This window comes from Urocitellus parryii, chromosome 4 (assembly GCF_045843805.1).
Source record: "Urocitellus parryii isolate mUroPar1 chromosome 4, mUroPar1.hap1, whole genome shotgun sequence".
Lineage (NCBI taxonomy): Eukaryota > Metazoa > Chordata > Mammalia > Rodentia > Sciuridae > Urocitellus > Urocitellus parryii.
Window position 1 is genome coordinate 18,551,697 of NC_135534.1, and position 22,383 is coordinate 18,574,079.

Sequence of the window (22,383 nt, forward strand, 5' to 3'; positions counted from 1 at the left end):
CATGTTAGATTTTTAACACTAATATTAAGAATTACTTTCATTTGGGAAAGAAGGGATTGTTTCATTTACATTAAACAACATTTTATTCATGCAATGGTTTTGCTCTTAGACCACTCAGAACACAGAAGTGTAGAGATAAGATGTCTGTAATTATTAGATGACTTTAGGGTCCTGTCTTCAACTTCCCACTCCATTGGTTCCTATTGCACAATGAAGCAATCTAAAGAAGGCATGGATACAGGTGGGTCTGAGTCCACAATAATATAGTCAGGGGTTACTGGAGACATTTAAAAGTACAGTACATTTAAAAATATTATTTCTTCAGTGCTAATGAACATGAATGTTTTTATGTATATGACTTTATCTGATTTACACAAGAAACCTATTTGTAGACATTAAACCCTTAAGTACCAGAGGTACAACTAGAATCTTACAGAATTTTAAGGATTTTAAGTAACCTGATCCATGCTATAGAATAAACAGAAGGATCTGGATTTGAACCCATATCCACTGATGTTCTCATTCATTTTCTTTCTTTGACTTTCTTGCTTTGGTGCTAGGCTAAGTTGAACACTGCTGAATGATGTATTGCTATTCTTTATTCTGTAATAAGTGTTTTCTACCTGATCCAATGAACTTACAGATGCTCTTTTATGTTGTTGCTTTCTTTTAAGTGACTATGAAGTTCAAACTGCAGACATTGGTCAGGAAAGACCTGAGAACTCAATGGAAATGATTGTTTTAAAGTATGTGAACAAATAAGTATTAATTTACATAAATATATATATTATGTAAAAATTTTAAATTTTTTCTGGGAGTCATAGAAATCATTTTTTATTCTCACATGAACCCATTATATTTCTATTAACCTTTTTAAAATACATATATATGTAGAAAATTTAATATGGACACACACATATGCTATTTCACTGATTCATTTTGATTATACATACAGGTGAGGACATATCATTCTTTGAAGCTCTGTCTGTCTGTGGACTATGATATCAATAGTTCAAGTAACTATGTGGATGCTTCATGGAAGAGCATTCTGCAAACAAGGCAGCTGGTTTCTTTAAGTGAGTATATAATAACTACAATTGGTTAGTTTGTAACCCATTTGTAACCTTATGATGGTCATCATAAGCAACATTTCCACCCTTTCAAATTTGACCCTCATGATAACCCTTGGAGATGAGCAGGTAAGCTATAAATGAACATCTCCATCTGACAATAAGAAAGTCTCAACAATTTGAAACATTCATCTTGAGTTATACTTGATCAGAGTAGGTCATGTAAGCATTGGCAAATGATTGATTAAGCCTCTAGACTATGGCTGACAGCTAACCTGTTCTCTTCCTTAGCTATGTGGTTGCTGCTGGTTTGCATGTTTAGACGATCAGATGTAGACTCTCATTCCTCATGATTTGTTGGATTTCCTTTATCAAGGTGCTTCATTGAAACATGAACAAAGAATCAGAGGCTTTAAGCTTTACACGTGGATAGAAATTCTAGAAAGATCAGCCTGCATTGAAGTCTCTGATAGAAAATACAAATCCCATCATTTCCTTGTTGATCCAGTGGAAATGCCTGGGATGTGAGGGCAGAAGTGCTGTGTGTGACATCCCATGTCAAGCATCTTCTGTTTGCTTGAACTTACATTCTTTAAACTTGAGTTTCCCATTAGTAAAATTAAGATAATTACACTTAAACCAGATTAGCTCCTAGACAGTGAGCCCTGAGCTATGGCTGGCCTTGATTACTTGATGTTGTTCTTAGTGATAATATCTCCATAGGTAGTACTCATAGGATAATAAAAGTTTCATGAGGACTATAGCATCTGGGCATACTCCTCTAATTTCAGAAGCTCAAGAGGCTCAGCCAGGTGGGTCATAATTTCAAGGCTGGCCTCACCAACTTAGCAAGGCCCTAAGCAACTTAGTGAGACTCTGTCTCAAAATAAAAAATGAAAAAGAGCTGGGAGTGTGTCTCAGTGGTTAGCAACACAGGCTTCTATTCCTGGTACCAAAAATTCAAAACAAAAAACAAAACTGTCATAAGTACATATCAGCTTTTTGATTTTACTTTTAAAAACTAGTCTGATGTGTTTTTTTTTTTTTTTATACTTGCAGATTTCTATCGTCAGTTTTACTCTATTTCAAGAGAAATAATGACAAACCAAAGCTTTATAACTGAATTTGTACTCCTGGGGCTTTCACAGAATCCTACTGTTCAGAAAATGGTATTCGTTGTGTTTTTGTTGGTCTACATTGCAACTATGGGGGCAACATGCTGATTGTAGTGACCATCCTCTGTAGCCCTGCACTGCTGGGCTCCCCCATGTACTTCTTCTTAGCATTCCTGTCCTTCCTGGATGCTTGCTTTTCCTCTGTCATCACACCAAAAATGATAGCAGACTCCCTGTACAAGAGGAAAACCATCTCCTATACAGGATGCATGATTCAACTTTTTGCTGAACACTTCCTTGGTGGAGCAGAGATGATTATCCTCACAGCCATGGCCTATGACCGCTATGTGGCCATTTGCAAGCCCTTGCACTACTCTACCATCATGAACTGGAGACTCTGTGGCATTCTGGTGGGGGTGTCCTGGACAGGAGGCTTCTTACATTCCATCATACAGATTCTCTTTACTTTCCAGCTTCCCTTCTGTGGGCCTAACATCATTGATCATTTCATGTGTGACCTGTACCCATTACTGAAGCTGGCCTGCACTGACAATCATGTCCTAGGTCTTCTGGTGTTTGCCAATATTGGGTTACTCTGCATCATCAACCTCTCCTTATTGCTTGTTTCCTATGGTGTCATCTTGTTCTCCCTGAGAACACACAGTGCTGAGGGGCAGAGGAAAGCTCTGTCCACCTGTGGATCTCACATTGCTGTTGTGGTTTTGTTATTTGTCCCATGCATATTTATATATGCAAGAACTCCTTCTGCCTTCTCTTTTGATAAAGAAGTGGAAATATTTTACACCATCCTGACTCCATTGCTGAATCCTTTGATTTATACTATGAGAAATAAGGAAGTGAAAAATGCCATGAGGAAATTATTGAAGGCTGTTGTTGATTTATGATAAAAAATAATATATTACAGTTAAAAATATAAAATATAAAAACTTAGTATTTATTTAGATAAACACTCAAATACTTTTTTTCATGTTTCTTATATAAAAAGAAATCACATGATTTTAAGGGGAAATTGTACTGTGTGGGGAAGTTAAAACGTTTTCAATTGGAGATCAGACTTTTACTAGGTGTTGCCTACTTAATACTCTCATATGTAACTCAAAGATAGTTCAATTTTATACTTTCTTATGTCGATTAAAACTGTGATTTAAATTGTGAGAATTTTTTCATAAGCTTTGAAGGAAAATAATCTTTGTGAAAGAGAATATTAGAAATTAGGAACATTTCAAGTAAAAAGAACAATTTCTCTGAGCTGAAATCAGTGATTCTGTTGTAAAACATCAGGAGTTAGCAAACAGAAAAAAATTGAGAAAGAAAAGTTCTCAAGGCACCCACATCATTTCAATTCTTCTTTTTTTTAATCATATCTCTGTTTGTATATAAGACATGTTGACACAAATTCATTAAGTATTTATGCTTTTTTTAAAACTACTTATGATTGTTATTTTATCTCTTTATGTAATATTATTTGTCTTCAATTTGGTATGCTTTTATTTTTGTATCTATATACACATGTATATATATATATATATATATATATATATACATATATCTTTGTATGTTTATATCTATATCTACTTTCAATATTCATTTTTTGCTGTTGCTAATATTAATAATAATAATAAATGTTTTTTAAAATTTTTTATTTTTAGTTGTTCAAAACATTACAAAGCTCTTGACATATCATATTTCATACATTTGATTCAACTTTTACCATCTGCTACAGTTGAGTCTCTTCTTGAACTTGAGAGATAGAATCTGATTGGTCCAATCCTGCCTATGGGGTGATCCCCTTGGCTCAGGTGGACACCTCATACCAATCAGCTATGGTACAGAAGTTGGAACAATTCCTCACAGAAGTGAGCAATGAGGGTCTTTTATTCTATTACAATCAGAAGCAAATCCTGAGACACCACACTACTATCTGTACTAGTTTAAAGTTAAAGGTATAAGGAGCACACTTTTCTCATGGCCCTGCAGAGGGAATAGAACCCAGAAGAATGAGCTATAAAAGCAGATTGCTGCCATATATAACAAATTAGAATAAAAAATAACTAAGTAAGTAAGTAAGTAAATAAATAAATAAAATACTACTTAAAGGTTAATGATAAGCCTAAGGAAATTACCACACATTATTTGTAAATGTTAGTTTAAAATTATTATGTCTGTTTCACATAACTGTATATTTAGATTTGTGACAGCATGTACCCTTTAAAAATAAAATGCAAAATATGTTAAAAAGAAAGCAGATTTTCAAAAAAAATATTTAATTACAGTTTAGTTGGTGATTTTTATTTCCCTGATTTTTATTTCCCTGATACCAAAGTGCAAGTAGTTCATTTTAGCAATAATCAATAAGAATATCATGCAAATTTATAAACACATTTACTGTCATTACTATATCTGTTAGACTCTGATTGTCAAGTGCCACATGCAGTGAAGTTATTGAGAATTAAATATTTTATTTTTTCCCTAGCCAAAAAAAAAAAAAAATCACTGATAACATGCAGAGAGTACTGTTGGCAAAAAAAAAAAAAAAAAAAAAACCCACTAAATTGTCTTTATTTTACTCTATTTAATCTTATAGGCCATCACTAAAGTATAAGAGTATATGATGTTACTTTATTCCTCATGATAGACATGCAAAAAATACATGTGATTTCATTTATCACTCATGGAAAAAAAAAAAGTCCACGAAAGATTAAACTGTGAATCTGCAATCTCTCCTGGACAATGTGGGTGCCCTGCAGCAGACCAAGAGTGTGACAAGGCTCAGAAATGACAGCATGCTTCTCCTTTGCCTTTCCCTTTCTTCACATCTGCCGATCTTAAAAGAAGGGGTAGCTTCTTCTTGTCCTCTCCCTTCCAAGGTCCTCATATTTCAGTTTATTTGTCTCTAAGAATTAGCTCAAGAAATGTGGATTTGCTAGATTAGTTCCATTGCCTTTTGAATCTGTAAAGCCAAGATTTCAAATGTAGCTATAGGGTAAAGCACTATTCTGGCCAATGGATCAGTACCAATTCATGTCTGCTCCATCATATGCTCAAATTCAAACAAGGTTTTTTTTTTTTTTTTTTAATCATTATTCTAATGCCTAACATATTATTGTGGACTCCATAGATTTATACAAGGAGAAAAATCCACTAATATTCAGCAGGGGGAAAAACAAATACTGAAAGACATCTACCAAACTCTTTTCATTTCCACTAGTTCATTGAACAACATAATTCAAAATTCTTCCCCAAACAATTGTTGCTTTGACTTTCCATTTTGTTTTCTATATTGATTAGCTTAGGCTTGGTGAAGCTCATTCCAATGCTGAAAAGCTTTTAATCCATCTAATTGTTTGCTGATTATAATTTAACCGGTTAAGGTTTCTGTAGTTATTCAAAGAGTTTTCAGAAACACATTATGTTAATTTAAATGTTGTGAATTTAGAAAAAATGTCTCTGGACATGTGAAAGCAGACAATACATGTAGAACACGATCCTATTTTTTTAAAAATTTGCTCTAATTAATTATACATGACAGTATGTGCACTTTGACACAATATACATAAATGGAGTATAATTTCTCTTTCTTCTGGTTGTCCATGATGTAGAATCACACTCGTTGTATGGTCATATATGTCCATAGGATATTAAAGCCTGACTCATTCTACTATTCTTTCTTCAAAGATCATAATTTTAAAAACTTTTCAGAAATGACATTTTGTGGAATGATTAGCCAGATACATTCTTGACTTTGTCCAATGTCTTGCAGTGGATTTCCCTCTTAAACTACTCTTTGCCTACTATGTGCATCATTACTCACTCTGGCACTTTTGAGTGTTACCTGATTCCCTTATTCTCTTTCTTCTCTGGCCTTTTGTAAAAATGTAATTCTTCTCCCTTTGGCTCTGACTCCTCCCCTTATACTGTAATCATTTAAATTTTTTTATCACTATCATTTTTCAAATATGCATATAAACTTAACATTCTCTTTGAGCCATGCTGAAGATTGTGTCCAATAGTGCAGTCAGAACATAAGAACAGACTAGTGTTTTTTTTGTTGTTGTTGTTGTTGTTTGCTTTGTTTTTCTCCTCTGTTTCTGATTTCTTGATTTTATATTGGCTCCACCTAGATGATTGGAGCATGGGGCTTTGTGTGGCATGTGGGGTGGTGTATTAGAGAATCATTTCATGGAATTTGAATATACAGGTTCTCATCCTGGATCTCTGATGTTCCCTACAAAACTCTGCCAATTCAGTTTAGCCTTAGCTGTGCACCATGGTTTTAATGTATTGTGAAATATTTTAAATAAAAATTGTTAAAGTAAAAATGAGAGCATGATGTCTTCAAGATTATATGATTTGACAAATATGTGCATGTTTTAATAGGTTAGCTTTGAACTCATGATTCTCCTGCCTCAGCCTTCCTAGCCACTGGGATTACAGGTGTATACTACTATTCCTGGCCTGAATCACCATATTTTTAAATATGTGTGTGTGTGTGTGTGTGTGTGTGTGTGTGTAGGTGCTTATCCACTGAGCCCTATCTTAAGCCTTTTTTTTTTTTTTTTTGAGACAGGGTCTTTCTAAGTTGCTTAAGGCCTCATTAAGTTACTGAGGCTAGCTTTGAATCTGTGATTCTCCTGCCTTAGCCTCCCAAGCCCTTGGGATTAGAGGCATGCACCACTGTGCCCAGTTTACTTTTTAAAAAAAATGACAGAAATGAAGCAAAACATTAAGAGAGGTTCGAAAAAGTAATGAGAATACATAATACCTGAAAGTTTTACCTGTTTAGAGAAATAAAATAACTATCTCAATGATGCTCTGTGAAGACCTACTGAAAGCATTCTAGGATTGGCAACTATCATATTGGAATTTGTGACATTTTAACCTGAATATCTAGTCTTTATGGTCTATTGATTTTCACAATAAAATAACATGGATATTTCAGCTGAGGGAAAATGTTTAGTTTCCATATACACCACAGAGAATACTTGAGAGTAAACTCTTTTGAGTCTTTGATAAGAAATAAATTGGCATTGAGGGATCATGTTTGGATGCCCTGCACACCAGTCTTTATTTTATGAGGACCATCATGAGTCTACTTGTATTTTGCACTGAATTACTAAGTGCAGAAAACAGAAAGATGGAAATCTTCAGTGGGCCTCTTTCTTATGAAAGTGAATAAGCTCTTTGTTAAAGATAACCTTCAAGTCCAATTGTGTGTAATTTAAGTTGTAAAGGAAAATAAAATTCAGTTAAGTAATTTGGACTATTGTTTGTTCTCAGATGACTTAATCAAAACTTTATCATGTTTTTATGCCTCCAAATTTTAATGAAAACATAAAAATTTCATAACTTTGCTTTCATGGACTATAGTTAAGAGGACAACTTATTTCCAAGTTTTCCTTCTATAACCTTGGAGTCTGCCTAACTAGAGTTTTCTTGTTTATCTACCTGTCCAAGAAAGCATTTTAATTTTTTATTTCTTCTCATTTCAATCTTATAAATGCCATGTACTTTTAATTAAGTTTTAAATATTTACTAAAGTTATTTGAAGCTGTCTTTCATAGCTTCTGAACATTGTGAAAAATTACCAATATAACTTATGTCACTCATCAAAGGATGTTTGTGTTTTAAAACCCTTTGTTTGTTTGTTTGTTTTGATACCAGGGCTGTGGCACCCAACCACTGAGCCACATCCCCAGCCCTATCTTGTATTTATTTAGAGACAGAGTCTCACTGGGTTGCTTAGTGCCTCACTGTTGGTGAAGCTGGCTATGAATTCACAATCCTCCTGCCTCAGCCTCTGCTGCTGGATTACAGGAATGTTCCACCACACTCGGCTTAAAACATGTAACTGTATTATTGTCAAGTAAATTGTTGAAATTGACGTTTTTGAAAAATAAAAATTAACCCTAAGAAAGCCAGTCCTAATAATCATAATGAATGTAGTTACTCCAATTGTACATAGTACACAGCCACATCTTCTGTATGATTTGCACATATTGAATTATCCAGCCTTCCTAGCATACCTTAAAGGTAGTTTCTAGAATCATTTATGTTCTGTAGGTAAAGATCAAGGGCCTGGTTGAATGTCAGATCCTTATTGGGCAGTGGGATGTGGTTTGACAGAAGGTAGCTTCAGACTACATACTGATCACTGAGATAACAAACTTCTCAATCTGAGTTTATTTGTATATCTTAGCATCTAGTTGGAAACATGATTATCTAAATTAAAGTTTGCATGGTTTTAAATTATCTGACCCCTCTCTTTCTGCTAGTTGCAGTGTGTGGCTGCAAGGCTGTGGACACATTCAATAAAAATTACATTATGGCAGGCAGTGATTAAAGCCTAAGGAATTCAAAGAATAATGTGGTCAGAATGTGTAGTTTTATCCTTGTACTAAAACATTATAAAAGTCCAATTTGGCATGAACAAGAAAGGACTCATTGTTCACATTTTTTTCCATACTCTGGTCATTGTATTTATGTCTGTGATCATTATAAAGAAAGTATATGTGAGAGAGTCCCTGGGGGACAGTAATCTTGGTAGCCCAATAAATGATGGGATGTGTAGGGATTCTGACTGTGGAAATATACAGGGAAGCATTCTTCTGGTGAGCAAACTCCTGGGAGCAGCAGGCATTCTGTTTCCCACCCTTAGAATGCCCTGCAGTTTCTTCTAGGAGCTAGTAAGATAACTAATACATGTACAATGTCTAGCTGTTGTGGCAATGCTCTTCATGAGGAGGCTCTGAGCTAGAGTCTTATCAGCCTTGAACTTGTATCAGGCACATAACTCCTGGGAATAAAGAAACTATCTTGTTAGATAACCACAATGTTTCACTGAGCCTAAACCTGTCCATATAACAGTAACTTTATACAATCCACTTTCTTGAAAGCTACACAAAGCTCCTAACATTGCACATTCCAACTTAGTATGTAACTGAGGAATAAGCTGCATAATGTTGCTGTCTGCAGCCTGCCTAGTGATGCAATGAACAATATGTAATAATGATGCCAGTGACCTAAAGTAAAAGTAAATCTTGGCAGCTTGGCCTCTCTGCCATTCTGTCATCTTTCCTGCCTCTACATCTTTTCTCTGTGTCTCTTTTTATTTTTCTTATAGGGATGTCTTGAGTGTGACGAAAATTGGAGTTTAAGAATGGTAGTACAGGGGCTTCAGAGGCATTATTTCAACATAAACAGATTCTGCAGAGAAAAAGAAGAGATGATTTCTGGACATGATGGAGACATGCCAGCTCAGTAGGAAGAGTCTTCACATTCTCTGATTCATACCTCCTGTTTGCTCACTGTTGTAAATCTTTATCCATAAATCACTACATCTGAAAATGTTTCAAGAATTTCAAAAAAAAAACAAACATTTTTTAGCCCAATTATTTATTATTTTTCACACCCTGCTGATTATACAAGGATTATTCTTGTAAGAACATTTGTCTGATCCTGCACATCACAAAAGAGGTCTTGATTTTACCATCAATCACTTTTTAATGAATTTATAGCCACCCACTCATTTCCCTTGTAATGACAAAACATCTTTTCACAGAAATTGATTGGAAAGTTTTAAAATATGTGTGGATATGGGCCTGTGTTTGAAAAGTGGCCTTGGTAATTAAAAAAAAAATGTCCTAAGAAGTAGGGGGAACTGAGCCTACCCAATCTCAGAACATAGTTTATTACTTACATTTTGCTATAAAAATAAGTCATAAAAATTCTTAAAAACAAACAAGAAATTGTCCAAAAATTAAATGATTTGTCTCTGGGAACATTTTGAAATTTTTTTTTGAAATTTAATCCTGAAGATGGAATTTTAAAATGATAAATAAATAGAAGAAAGACCAGTAGAACAGAGGAAGGGGTTCAGGAGGAAAAGAAGAGCGGAAGGAAAGGGTCAGTACTGGAGTTGAAAATGAGCAAACTAGATTATATGCATTTATGATTAAGTCAAAATTAACTCCACTATTACATCCGACTACAGTGCACTAACAACAACAGAAACAAGAAAAAAGAGTGGCAAAAATTATCTAATTAATAAATTATATTTACCATGAATATAAAATGTGTGGGAAAGAAGAGAATATTCGCTAAACTGTGGAAGGGCAGATCTCTACTGCACACCTCATTTCATTCACATTTTTTATGATTGTGGCTCCCTCTGTCTCTGTTTCTTTTCTGAGTCAAACTAAAAAAAAAAAAAAAGTCACCTTATTTTTCACAACTACGTAAATGATATTTATTATTCCATCTGCACCATTCTATCTTTGTGATCTTGTTTCCATAGTGTCCAACTCTATTCTTCTAACAGAAACAAAGACGAAAAGATTAAGCAAAGCAGGATGAAGATTAAAGAGGAGGTTGTAGTATAGTTTGGAGCCCAGATGTGTTGGCAGCATCTTATTACTGACTGGCATTTTTGAAATATCACCCTGACCAGGAATGTGATCCATGTCAGGTAGTTCTTCTGTGAAGTTACTCACATGTAGAATTCCAATTAAAAAAGAATAACACTTGTTTCTTAATAGTATAAACTATTGACACTGGTGCTTCTGAGCCCTAACTTTTTTTTTTCATAAGTCATTTTGATTTTTTTTTTCCTTTGGGGAGGAACAGAAATAAAAATAGTAGCAAATGGTTTGTTGTGGGTCCTCCTAAAGGATCCTCAGAAGCTGCTTCTGAGTTTTCCCTCAAGCATTGGTCTCCATGCTGTATTCCGTTACATCTCACAGATCTGCCTTATCATCTTTCAAAAGAAAAGAGGAAAAAAAATTCCTTTAATCTGTAGAAATTGGATTTTTAGTTCTGAAGTCATGGATCAGTTTTTAAGAAAAAAAAATTCAGTGAATGAATATCATTTGGGTACTTCTTTGTAAAATGCTTTTCTCTCCTTGTATCTTAGTCCACAAACAGTATGCATTTTCTTTGTGGACTGATGAAAGTATTTCTTATCATAGAACTCAATTTTTATACTTAGTAATATAAGAGTACTTTGCCTAATACTGCACAGAAATACTTTATTCCATCTCTTATACACTGTACTCTATTCCTGAATAACATAGGAAATGAAAACATCTTTCATTAACCCAAGAGAAATTAAAAAAAATAAAAAGAAGGAAAAAAATTCCTATTATGCAGGGACATAAAAGTTTTATAAATGCTTGAGTGAGTGAAAAGCCACACAAAAGTGTGTTGTTAATCAGGCTAATAGAAAAATTCCAAGCCCTGGGGAGACTGAGAAGCAATTCCAAAGGTTCTCGCCCTCTCAGGAAACCTATTTAAATTCCAGTCAGAAGCCAAGGCAGAAACTTTACTTCATTTTACTTTTTTTCTAAGACCTTGTTGAAGGCAGCACTTGAACAGCACTGGAAACATTCTCCACCTCGATGGCCAAAGATGCTCTTCCTCTCTTAGATATAGAATGAAGAGTTGGAAAAAAGAACATCACGTTCTGGCCATTACCAGAATGTTTAAGGAACTGTGCATGGTGAGATTTCTAATTCACACTTCTGAATTTCTAAAAAGGATTTTCAATGGTGATATAGTGCATCAAAGTGCAGGTTATATTCTCATGGTTAATGCCATGCACTGCCCTTTTGCTTAATAACTGTGTACACCTGAGTTAGCTGCATAACCTTTCTGGCCCCCAGATTCCTCATCTTTAGTGGGGATTGTATCAAGGTGAACGGATGCATCAGGGGATGAAACAATGCAGGTGGAGCTGAGAGGACAGCACTTGGCATCTGAAAGGACCCAGTACATAGCAGTTGTTACAGAATTCAAACCTTTTTCTTATTTTTCATCCTTTCCTTCACTTTAGGAACTCTTATTGCTTCATGTCTAAAGAAATCCATACTCAGCTATTTATCTTTGAGTAAAAACTAATGATTCAGGAATTCAAATGAATATTTTCCTTCTATTTCTCCAATTATATCTTATTTGTTCCTTCTAAATACATCCTCATTTATCCTCTAACCCCCATAATAATGCTTTAGATTATAAGGTGAATTTTATGAATTTGTATTAAAGTACAATAGTAGGAGCTTGGTAAATTTAAGTACTATTGTGCCAATCATAGATACTGATAGAGAATAAAAAATTTACTATTGCTACAACCGCAAACTAACAAATGGCAAAGGGAAGGACATTAAAAATAAAAAACAGGGACTCATAAGACAGAATGAAAGCTTCTGATTTCACTATGTAATTTGCTAAGTGTGCTTGATGTCATAGATTGCATTGGGCTCCTGCTGCAGAATTATTCAGGAAAGCTCAAGTGACTGATGTATAGAACTGCTTCAGGAATAAGTGTCATAGCTTGGTCTCACCCTTACCATTAGCTAAATCACTAAGACAAAAGAAAAGAAGGAAGTTCAGGCATCTGTTAAGAAGAAAACCAGCAGAGAATGGATATTTTTTCACCCACATTAATTATAAATGTTGAGAGATCTAAGGAAATCGGCACAACTATACTAAGGGCAGAAGAAAGGACCAGCTATCTGAAAATAATGTATATCTTAGATAGCCAGGAAAGGGAGTATGTTTAATCAGACAGGAAATGCTTAATCAGGCAGGACAAGAGATATATCTTTAATTGGTGAAGAAGAATCCTAGATCAAATATATGCTAAATTTAAGGAATTTTTTAAAAAGATAATTATAGATAGAATTTTTATTTATTTTTAAATTAGTAACATAATTATTTAATAAAATATATGAAAATGTGACTGATATGTACATCTATGTGCATGTAACTTATCTGAAATTTATTCCTTGAAGTACAATTACAAAAATACTGCCTGTAATGACATCCTAATTATAGATCTCTGTTACATTTTTCAAACATATGTATGTATATGTAAATAATAAAATTTAAAACATAAATTATATTATTTGCAGAAAGTTGGTGTGAGAATTAGTTTTGCTGCTAAGTAATTAGTTTTGTTAGAAAGAAAAAAAGTGAGTAGTGTGGATAGTGGGGCACAGAGAGGCCAACATCCCAAGGTCACTGCCCAAGGAGGTGGATACTAGCCACCAGTCATGATTTGAGGGACCCCTGAGCAATCTCAAGAACAGTGCCAGCATATTTAAGAGTATGGTGTCAAGGAAGGAGAGAACAAGGAGTGTTCTAGGAGAAATATGGACAGTGTAATCTGTTACCTACATCATAATATAGAATTAAATTTTATATTGAAGAATATATATAGGTTAGAGAGGGTTGGGTCCATGATGTGGTCATTTTTGGAAAGTTTTCAATAGTTTAAAATTTTAATATAAGATGCTATGGTATGTTAGCCTAATAGTTCCACCTGTGCATATAAATTAACAATGAAACTCATATTTTATTTCTGAACTTTAAGGAAAATTGATGTCGCAGTTTTTAATCTTGATGCTTAATTCTAAATATTCCTACAATAGTAACAAAACATATTTTCCAAATAAAATATCTTTCATTGTTATGTGTTCCCTTCTAAATTATAAAATTATATTATAATTAGGATGTCATTACAGGCAGTATTTTTGTAATTGTACTTCAAGGAATAAATTATATTTAAAATATTTATAAATAATCAGTGTTTGCTTTTCGTCTGCATTTCTCACTTATAAAATGCTTTATATTTTTTTCATGTTATTAATGTTTTATTGATAGTATCAAGTTATGATAAGTTGTAATAATTTTATTTATATGAATATCTTAATTGCTGAATATTTTATATTTCTTAATTGCCAATCAATATTAACACTGTATAAATTTCCAATGTAAAATTTTTACATCTCTTTTCATTAATAGAATAAGTTTATATGTCTGTGGTTACTAGTATAAGCAATACAAACATGCTGAAGAAGGAGGATTACAAGTTTGAGGGAAGCCTTTAGCAACTTATTGAGACTCTAAGCAACATAGCGAGACAGTCGAAAAATAAAAAGGGGTGAGGATGTGGCTCAGTGGTTAAGTGCCCCAGGTTCAATCCCTGGTACCACTTAATAATAATAATAATAATAGTAATAATACAAAACTTTATCTACATTTAAAGAATTTTCCACTACTATCCATAGTAGGACTCAGTCCAGAAAAGCACAGTACATTTAAGACATTACCTTTTAATGATCTAAAATCACAAAATTTGTGGTAAAAAAAAAAAAAAAAAAAAAAAAAAAAAAAACATGAGCACACTATACTCTTTGTTGTTGAAGTTTTAGCACTAATTTTGGAAATTCTGTACTTGAAAAAAGAAAGTGTTGGTTTGTTTGTATCTGATGAATCTTTAACCCCAAAATGGTATTTTTTCTTAAAACACTTCCAGGTAAAGATGATGAGACAATGAATAAATAAGAGTTCCTTAATTATCCGACTAACATAGGGACCTGTCTTCCTTTTAACTTTTCACTCAGTTTGGATTTCTTTTTACAGGAAACAGGAATGGAACCAGGTAGGTCTCAGGGTCACAGTAATGCATTCAAGGAAAGCTAAAGACATTTAAAGTTGTTGTGTGTTTAAAAAGTATCATTTCTTCACTGCAAACAACAATCAAATATTTGACCTTTGCAAATCAACAAGAGGAAAAGCACTGGTTAGCCTTGGAGGTGAGTCAGGAGTCAGGAGCAAAGGTTGTCATTTGTGCTCTGTGTCCCTGGCTGTGGCAGGGCATTCTGGCCCCTCCCTACTATCTGCATTTCTGATTACATTGATGTTTCTAGTGGATGGCCTCATTGGACTCTCACAAAAACCAGGTGAGTAGCCCTTCCTATTAAACTCATTCACAGAGCATAAACTCGAGGCTTTTAGATTTTTTGAGAGCTATAATTAACCTAGTCTCAGAAAGTTTGGAAGCCAGGTCTTCATGAGTTTGGCTAAACTGACCCCTGTTAAATTACATATTGATCCTCTAGGGCTGTTGTCTGAGTCAGTGACCTTGTAGGGTTTACTTTATACTCTCATTTCCTTGGTGATAAGATGTGAGCGGTGAACACAGAGCTCACAATGGAAACAGAGCTCATGTTGCAGACCTCAGTGAGGAATAAATTGAAATCACAGTGATAGTGGCTGCTGTCAAACTAGCAGACAACATACGCTAAAGCACACACTTGTGCATGTTAGCTTTATTAATATTCCAATTTCTTTCTGTTGGCTCTAAGGGGAAGTCATACATATAGGCCCATTTTTCATTCTTGAATAAACACAATTATGGTTTTATTCCCGTATTTTAACAACAAAAAATACATATGTAAATATTCACAGACACAAATGCTATTTGTGATTCTGTCATATGCACAGGTGAGAATACAGTCACCTTTTGAAGCTGTGTCAACCAGAAGCAAATGATTTCAAGAGTTGGGAGTATTTATCTGGAGAATCATGGAAAAGCTTCCTATGGGTAAAAACACTTGGTTTTCAAGTAAGAACATTTTATCATTTATATTTATATGTTACCAAATTTTATCATCATTATAATCCTTGGAGATGAGTGCATAAGCTGCTTATGAACATTTCTATGTTATAATAAAGTCATATAAATTTGAAACCATGTGTTTTGAAGGATTATATCTGCTCAGATAGGGTCACATTGTAATAAATAATGAATACATAAAAATAAAGTCTCAAGGCTGTGAATTTTATTCACCCAGTTATTCCTTTCCTCACCTACATGTTGCCAATATGCATTTGTAGGTGGTTGGACAAGTGCCTGCTGAAGCTTCATGATGCGTTCTGATTCCTTCTTAAGATTCTTCATTCAAACATGATCAAAGGAATAATATGCTTTAAACTTCAAGGTGGACCAAAACCGTAGAGAGACCATGGCTTCCCTGAACTTACTGCTGGAAAAGAAAACATCCTAGTCCTTTCTCTGCTCATCTTCTGGGAGAGAACTGAATTTTGGAGCTAGAGATTCAGTGTTAAAACTGTAAGTCAAGCATCTGTCTTTTGCTTCAAATTAAGCTTTAAATACATATTCCTTTACAATAAATAGGGATAATAAAACCTCACACAGATTGTGGGTCCTAAGCATTGCTTTCCCTGTACTCTTCCATTTATTCGGCATAAAATAGACATTATTTTTGTTAACCTTTGTTCACATTTTTAAGTGATAAATGGCAAGTAAAATCTCAAAACTTTGTATTCATTCATGCATCAAGTATAGTAGAGCTATGCACTTTATTATACATATTTCTGTTTTATAAAGAATGAATCATCTCATTCACAGGACCAATTCTTTCCAATGATTCTAAGAAATTTTTGAGGAGCATCCATGGTGGTCAGGAACCACCTCAACTCCCTCTTATTTCTTCTTCTAATGGTAGAGGAAGGATGAAGCAGTCCTCTAATCGAGCATGGCAGGCTACTCATCCCTGCCTCATTCAATGCCTATGGAAGGTGTGATTAATAAATAATAGTGTTTCTTTGTTTGCAACTTGAGTGTGGCTTCAGAATGCCTTTCAACAATACACTAGGCAGCTCCTACACAATGGTTAAAGCTGGATTTTGACAAACTAATTTCTCCACCATGTTGAAAATCTGGTTTTCGTAAAGTGTACAAGAATTTATCTATACCTCAATTTTGCCTGATCTACAACAGCCTTCAATAAATATCTAATAATATGTTTTCAGTGATAACAAAAGCACTGGAGATAAGTCCACCTAATGTTGTAGCAACTAGTTGATGACTATATTACAAATAGCTTGAATCAATTTTTTATCCAAAATATATGTTTACATGGTCACAGTTTTACCTTCACCTTTTCCTTGGAAATCATGCGAAACCAGAGCACTGTAACTGAGTTTGTCCTCCTGGGCCTTTCGAATAATCCAAGAATTCAGAAAATAGTATTTGTTGTGTTTTTGTTGGTCTACATTGCAACTGTTGGAGGCAACATGCTGATTGTAGTGACCATCCTCTGTAGCCCTGCACTGCTGGGCTCCCCCATGTACTTCTTCTTGGCATTCCTGTCCTTCCTGGATGCCTGCTTCTCCTCTGTCATCACTCCTAAGATGGTTGTGGACTCCCTTTATGAGAGAAAAACCATCTCCTATACAGGATGCATGATTCAACTTTTTGCTGAGCACTTCCTTGCTGGAGCAGAGGTAATTGTTCTCACAGCCATGGCCTATGACCGCTATGTGGCCATTTGCAAGCCCTTGCACTACTCTTCCATCATGAACTGGAGACTCTGTGGCATTCTGGTGGGGATGGCCTGGACAGGGGGCTTCTTGCATTCCATCATACAGATTCTCTTTACTTTCCAGTTGCCTTTCTGTGGACCTAACATCATTGATCATTTCATGTGTGACCTGTACCCATTACTGGAGCTGGCCTGCACTGACACTCATGTCCTAGGCCTTCTGGTGATCGCCAACAGTGGGTTAATCTGCATCATCAACTTCTTCTTGTTACTTGTATCCTATGGCGTCATCTTGTTCTCCCTGAGAACACACAGTGCTGAGGGGCGGAGGAAAGCTCTATCCACCTGTGGATCTCACGTTACTGTTGTGGTTTTGTTCTTTGTCCCATGCATATTTATATATGCACGGCCTCCATCTGCCTTCCCCTATGACAAAATGGTAGCCATATTTTACACCATCCTAACTCCCTTGCTTAATCCTTTGATTTACACTTTCAGGAATAAGGAAGTAAAAAATTCCATGAGGAAAGTGTGGAAGAGACTGGTAGTTGTTTTTGATGAAAGGTAGACATTAAACACTTGGAAAATTAAATTTCTGACCTAATAAGTAAATTTTGTTTTTCTGATTGAAACTTTATAGGATTTCCTTTGTATAGAAATATGGTAATACACATTTATAGAAAAACCTTCATGTAGGGGTCAGAAAATGATCTTTACTTTTACATCAGGTATCAGATCTGAGCTGGCAACTTGATATTTCACATATAAGTTAAAAATAATTGAATTGTATGCTTCCTTATATGTAAGTCAAAAATAGTTGAATTGTATGTTTCCTTAGAATCTAATAATAAAAGAAATAAAGAATGAAAAGAGAAATTACTTACTGATTGCTCTCCATTCACTCTACTTGCAAAATCTTTGCAGAGGAAAGACAAAAATATTCTGCATAATATTAGCAGAAATTTACTCACACTATTTCATGGTATAAAAGATTGATGACAATGATCTTAGTGACTGTTGAAGGACTCAAGTCAAGCAGAGAGTAGAGATTCATAAAACTTCTACTGAAGGATTTCCTGTGTCATGTAACTAACATTCAGTGTGGGATGAAAATTTTGAGTCCCTTCTTGTATTTCCTGGGAGATAGGATTAGATTGGTCCAGTTCTGCCTATGGATAGCTCCTCTCAGATATGAGACAACCACCAATCAGGTGTTGTATGGGGACATTGGGCACACTCCATATGGGAGTCAGCAATCAGTATTTCTTATTTGAGTACAATCCAAGGAAACTCTTGAAACACCACTATACCAGCAATGCCTTCCTAAAGATGTGTAGATAGGGCTGTGACTTCCTCCCCTTGCAGAAGAAATAGTAGCCAGAGGCACCAGAGATTAAAACATCAATTTTTAAAAAAGGATCACATTTCAATTTGTATGTTTTTAATTTTCTTGACTTTGACTACCAAGTGAAAATAATTCTATTGGTGTAATTATCAATAAAGAGATAATTTAAATGTAGATAAATAAGTCATTATTATTGCTAAAGTTTAGTAATCTCAGGTTACCATGTAGCTTCTGGAAAAAAACCTGTGTACTGACATATTTCAGTTTCTCCTAATAATAGTTATGGCTTTAGATCTCCATGGTGTCTTCTATGTATATTTGCTTAGGTATGATGACACTCATCTCAGTGATCTTGTTGGGCAACCACTAAGTTGGCCCCTTATAGTTACCAGAATTAGTCAAAGAATTTTCAGGAATACACTGCCAATATAAAAAGTGGAAATTTAAGAAAATATTTCTGGATATTTGAAAAAACAAGAGTGGGTTTCTACCTTTAAACAGGAAATGATTCAGGAAAGATGCTGTATTAACTCATAGGTAATATGAAAACATGATTTTACTCATAATCTCACAGTTGTTCTCCATTTCCTTAGAGGAAAAGGTGGAGTCTTGCCAGTGACCTCCCAGATTCTACAATTTGTGTCACTGTGACCTCCGTGATTGCTTCTTTCTCACGCCCTCCCTCCCTATGGGCTCTTTTTCTTACAGTGAACACACAGGGTCATCTCCTAGCTCACAGCCTTTACACATATTTCTTGATTTGGACCCTTCTTCCATCCGTGTGTTGGCTTATTCTATTCTCATTGTCTCTGCATCTCACATTGCCTACATCTTAAAAAGCAGAACTCTGCACTGTGGCTTTCATTAAGCCCCCTTGTCACTACCTCTCTGTTCTTTGAGAGCTGTATCACTCTCTCACCCTCCATATAATTTGTGTACTTGTATTTTTGTTTGTCTCCTTTCATAGACTGTAAGCTACGAGGTAGAGGATTTTTTTTTTCTCTTAGGTTCACTGAGGCATCTCTGTTTTACTAAACATGCATTGACTGCATGAATGGATGATATATCTTAGTAAAGTTTAAATCCATATCTAATATGAAATTAATGAAATGTTTGCAAAGTGAATACAGACATTGCTGGCATTATCCTGCAGATGTTGATTAAAACTACAGTTCACCCTTTGACATAGTTTAGAAGGGGATATTTCAAATAAATTATATTTTTAGTTATTTCCTCTATCTATGTTAAATTATTTTCTATAATATTTTTTCATTCTCCATTCATCACTTTAAAAACAAAAGTTTTTCTCAGTGATCTTTAGCTATTTCGGATCTCAGTAAAATAATATATCCCTTCAAATTTCCATTTTATTGATTAGGTTTGATCTGAATAATTTCTTTATTATTCATTGGGACACTAACTTTAGTAAGATATTAAGTGAACGAATTTTAAAGTAAGGTCCTAATTCACTCTGAGATTTTACTTGAGATACACATGGATCAAAAGACAAAAGAATGCTGGGCATGGTGGCACACACCTGTAATCTCAGTGGCTTGGGAATCTGAGGAAGGAGGCCAAGTTCAAGGCCAGTCTCAGCAATTTAGTGAGATGTTGTTTAAAAATAAAACTTGGAATAAAAAAATGGCTAGGGGTGTGGCTCAGTGGTAGATAGACACACCTGGGTTTAATCCCTAGTACCTAATAATAATAATAATAATACAAAAGAGTACAAACATTAGTTGTCATCTATTCTGATTTGCATAGTTTTCATGACTGAATGACCAGAGTTCACTGCCCTCAGTCAAACCTTGGGTACCCTGGTTTGGCTTTATGTGGAGTTGTTAGGTATCTCAACCTTTCTGTCCACAAGAAATATTTAAAGAATCTTCACAGAATTCACTCAGAGGTTGAAGGGACTTGGTGAGATCATTGACCCAGGCTCTTGCCTAGTTGACTTTTGTTTTACAGGACAAGAAATCTTATGCCATTACTATAGATACGTTATTAAAATAATAATAATTTTTTCAAAAGCTTTAGACTCATAGTTGAGATATTTAGATTCTAAGCATGTTTTGTGACTAATAGGTTTTGTCACCTTGAGTGAGTCTTCTCTCACTTTTTCACCTCAATTCCTCATGTTGAAGAAGGATTAATAAGAACACAATAATTTATTCTGCACTTTTTCTGAGTCGGGGATTACTACTTTTATGTTATATCTTTAAGTCTTTATAAAATTACATAGTGGTAAAATGATAAAATTATAAATTTGTCTTCATACTTCCATTAAACTGGTGGAGAACTGTGGTCTAAAAGCTTTAAGTGACACAACAAAAACTGTTCTCAAAATTCTTCTAGCCTGTTTGAAATTTAAAATAAATAAATAAATAAATAAATAAAAAAACAGGGCCAGGTTGGCAGTATCATTTTCCCTAAGATGTTTCTCTCAGACACTTGCTTGCTAGTTAGTGCTTAGAAAAACAAGATAAAATGAGAAGTGTTTTGCAATCTGTCTCCTGCTTCTTTCTACCACCCTCACTCTGGATCTCTGATGTAAACTTCATCATAGGCATCTCAAAGGCAATGACATAACTGGCAGGACACTAAGTAGCAAATCCTGGTCTCCATCCATCTTAGGAAAGTAATTTCATAATGTTCCAATTTTAATAGTTTATGATTACATTCACATGCAAAGGCATAGCTTTCTTCCTTGTGTAGAAGAGAAAATATCTTTAGAAATAAAAGAAAAATACATAAGAAAAGTATTCAATAAAAAATATTCATCCTTTTTTTCTCTATATACTAGTTTAAAACATAGATGAGATGACAAATGGGGTAAATAAATATTATTATTAGTTGACCTTTACAAAAGATCAAATTGGAAATTGAAAATATTAATATAGTTAATTAAACTTAGTGGATGTGGTGGGGCCAGGGTTCATGTCCACCAACACCCAACTGGCTTCAATGCATTTCATGTTTCCAAAAGAGACTAACTTAAGCCGATCATAAAAAAAGCAAACAAGGTTTTCTCAGTTGCAATTCATATCTAGTTGAAATTTAGCTACTTTTCTACAGTGCCTGCCTTGTCAATGAGGTAACTCACTGACATCCTTTGGGACTCCATAGGAGTAGGGCTTTCTTAAAGCTCCTGAGGATAAAAGCCTCACACATTTAAAACCTTTGTGGAATTACTATAAATATCCAGTGCAATAAAAAGAAATGTGTTTACTTACACTTTTACCAAAGATAAACTGGTAAAAAATAGCTGGTTTCAGAGGGTTTCTCAGAGCACAGGGGTAGTTTCTTTCATACTGTTTTCAAGAGACAAATTAAGAAACTTCCGCTAAGTTTTACAACTTTCTTCATTGCTCCAGTGTTTTCATCTGACACAGTGCTTTTTCCACATCCCATAACCTCTATGGTAGAAAGCTGTACCCAGGCTTCATGTGATTCAGCTTCCTGTAAATGAAAGGTGAAGTTCTTTGGAAAGCATCTGTTTGCTTAACAGAAAAAAAGGTAAGGATTTTAATCTATCTGAAATACTCTCTTCACATTGCCTTCTCAAGGCTGTCAGGAATGCTGTGTCTTCTATGAAAGGTACAACTTCTAGGGAGTATTTTCCCAAACAAGAGTGATGCTTTTCCAGGGTTCTTAAAAACCTTCCTAGCTTCAGCAGGAACATAGACTTCTTCAGCAGGAACATAGAT

General features: G+C 34.6%; 1 protein-coding gene and 1 pseudogene across 1 annotated transcript; both read left to right on the forward strand.

The window, feature by feature from the left end:
• The first annotated feature begins 2,149 nt into the window (after positions 1 to 2,149).
• LOC113177115 (olfactory receptor 4C15-like) lies at positions 2,150 to 3,090 on the forward strand (annotated as a pseudogene).
• Positions 3,091 to 16,951: 13,861 nt separating this feature from the next.
• Positions 16,952 to 17,899, forward strand: LOC113177108 (olfactory receptor 4C15-like). The gene has a single exon (XM_026381639.2). The coding sequence runs from the start codon at positions 16,964 to 16,966 to the stop codon at positions 17,897 to 17,899; it is 936 nt and encodes a 311-aa protein (XP_026237424.2). The 5' UTR covers positions 16,952 to 16,963.
• Positions 17,900 to 22,383: the final 4,484 nt, after the last annotated feature.

Bases quoted from the DNA above. Each gene is read 5' to 3' on its own strand.
- LOC113177108 (XM_026381639.2), top strand. From the start codon at position 16,964: ATGCGAAACCAGAGCACTGTAACTGAGTTTGTCCTCCTGGGCCTTTCG.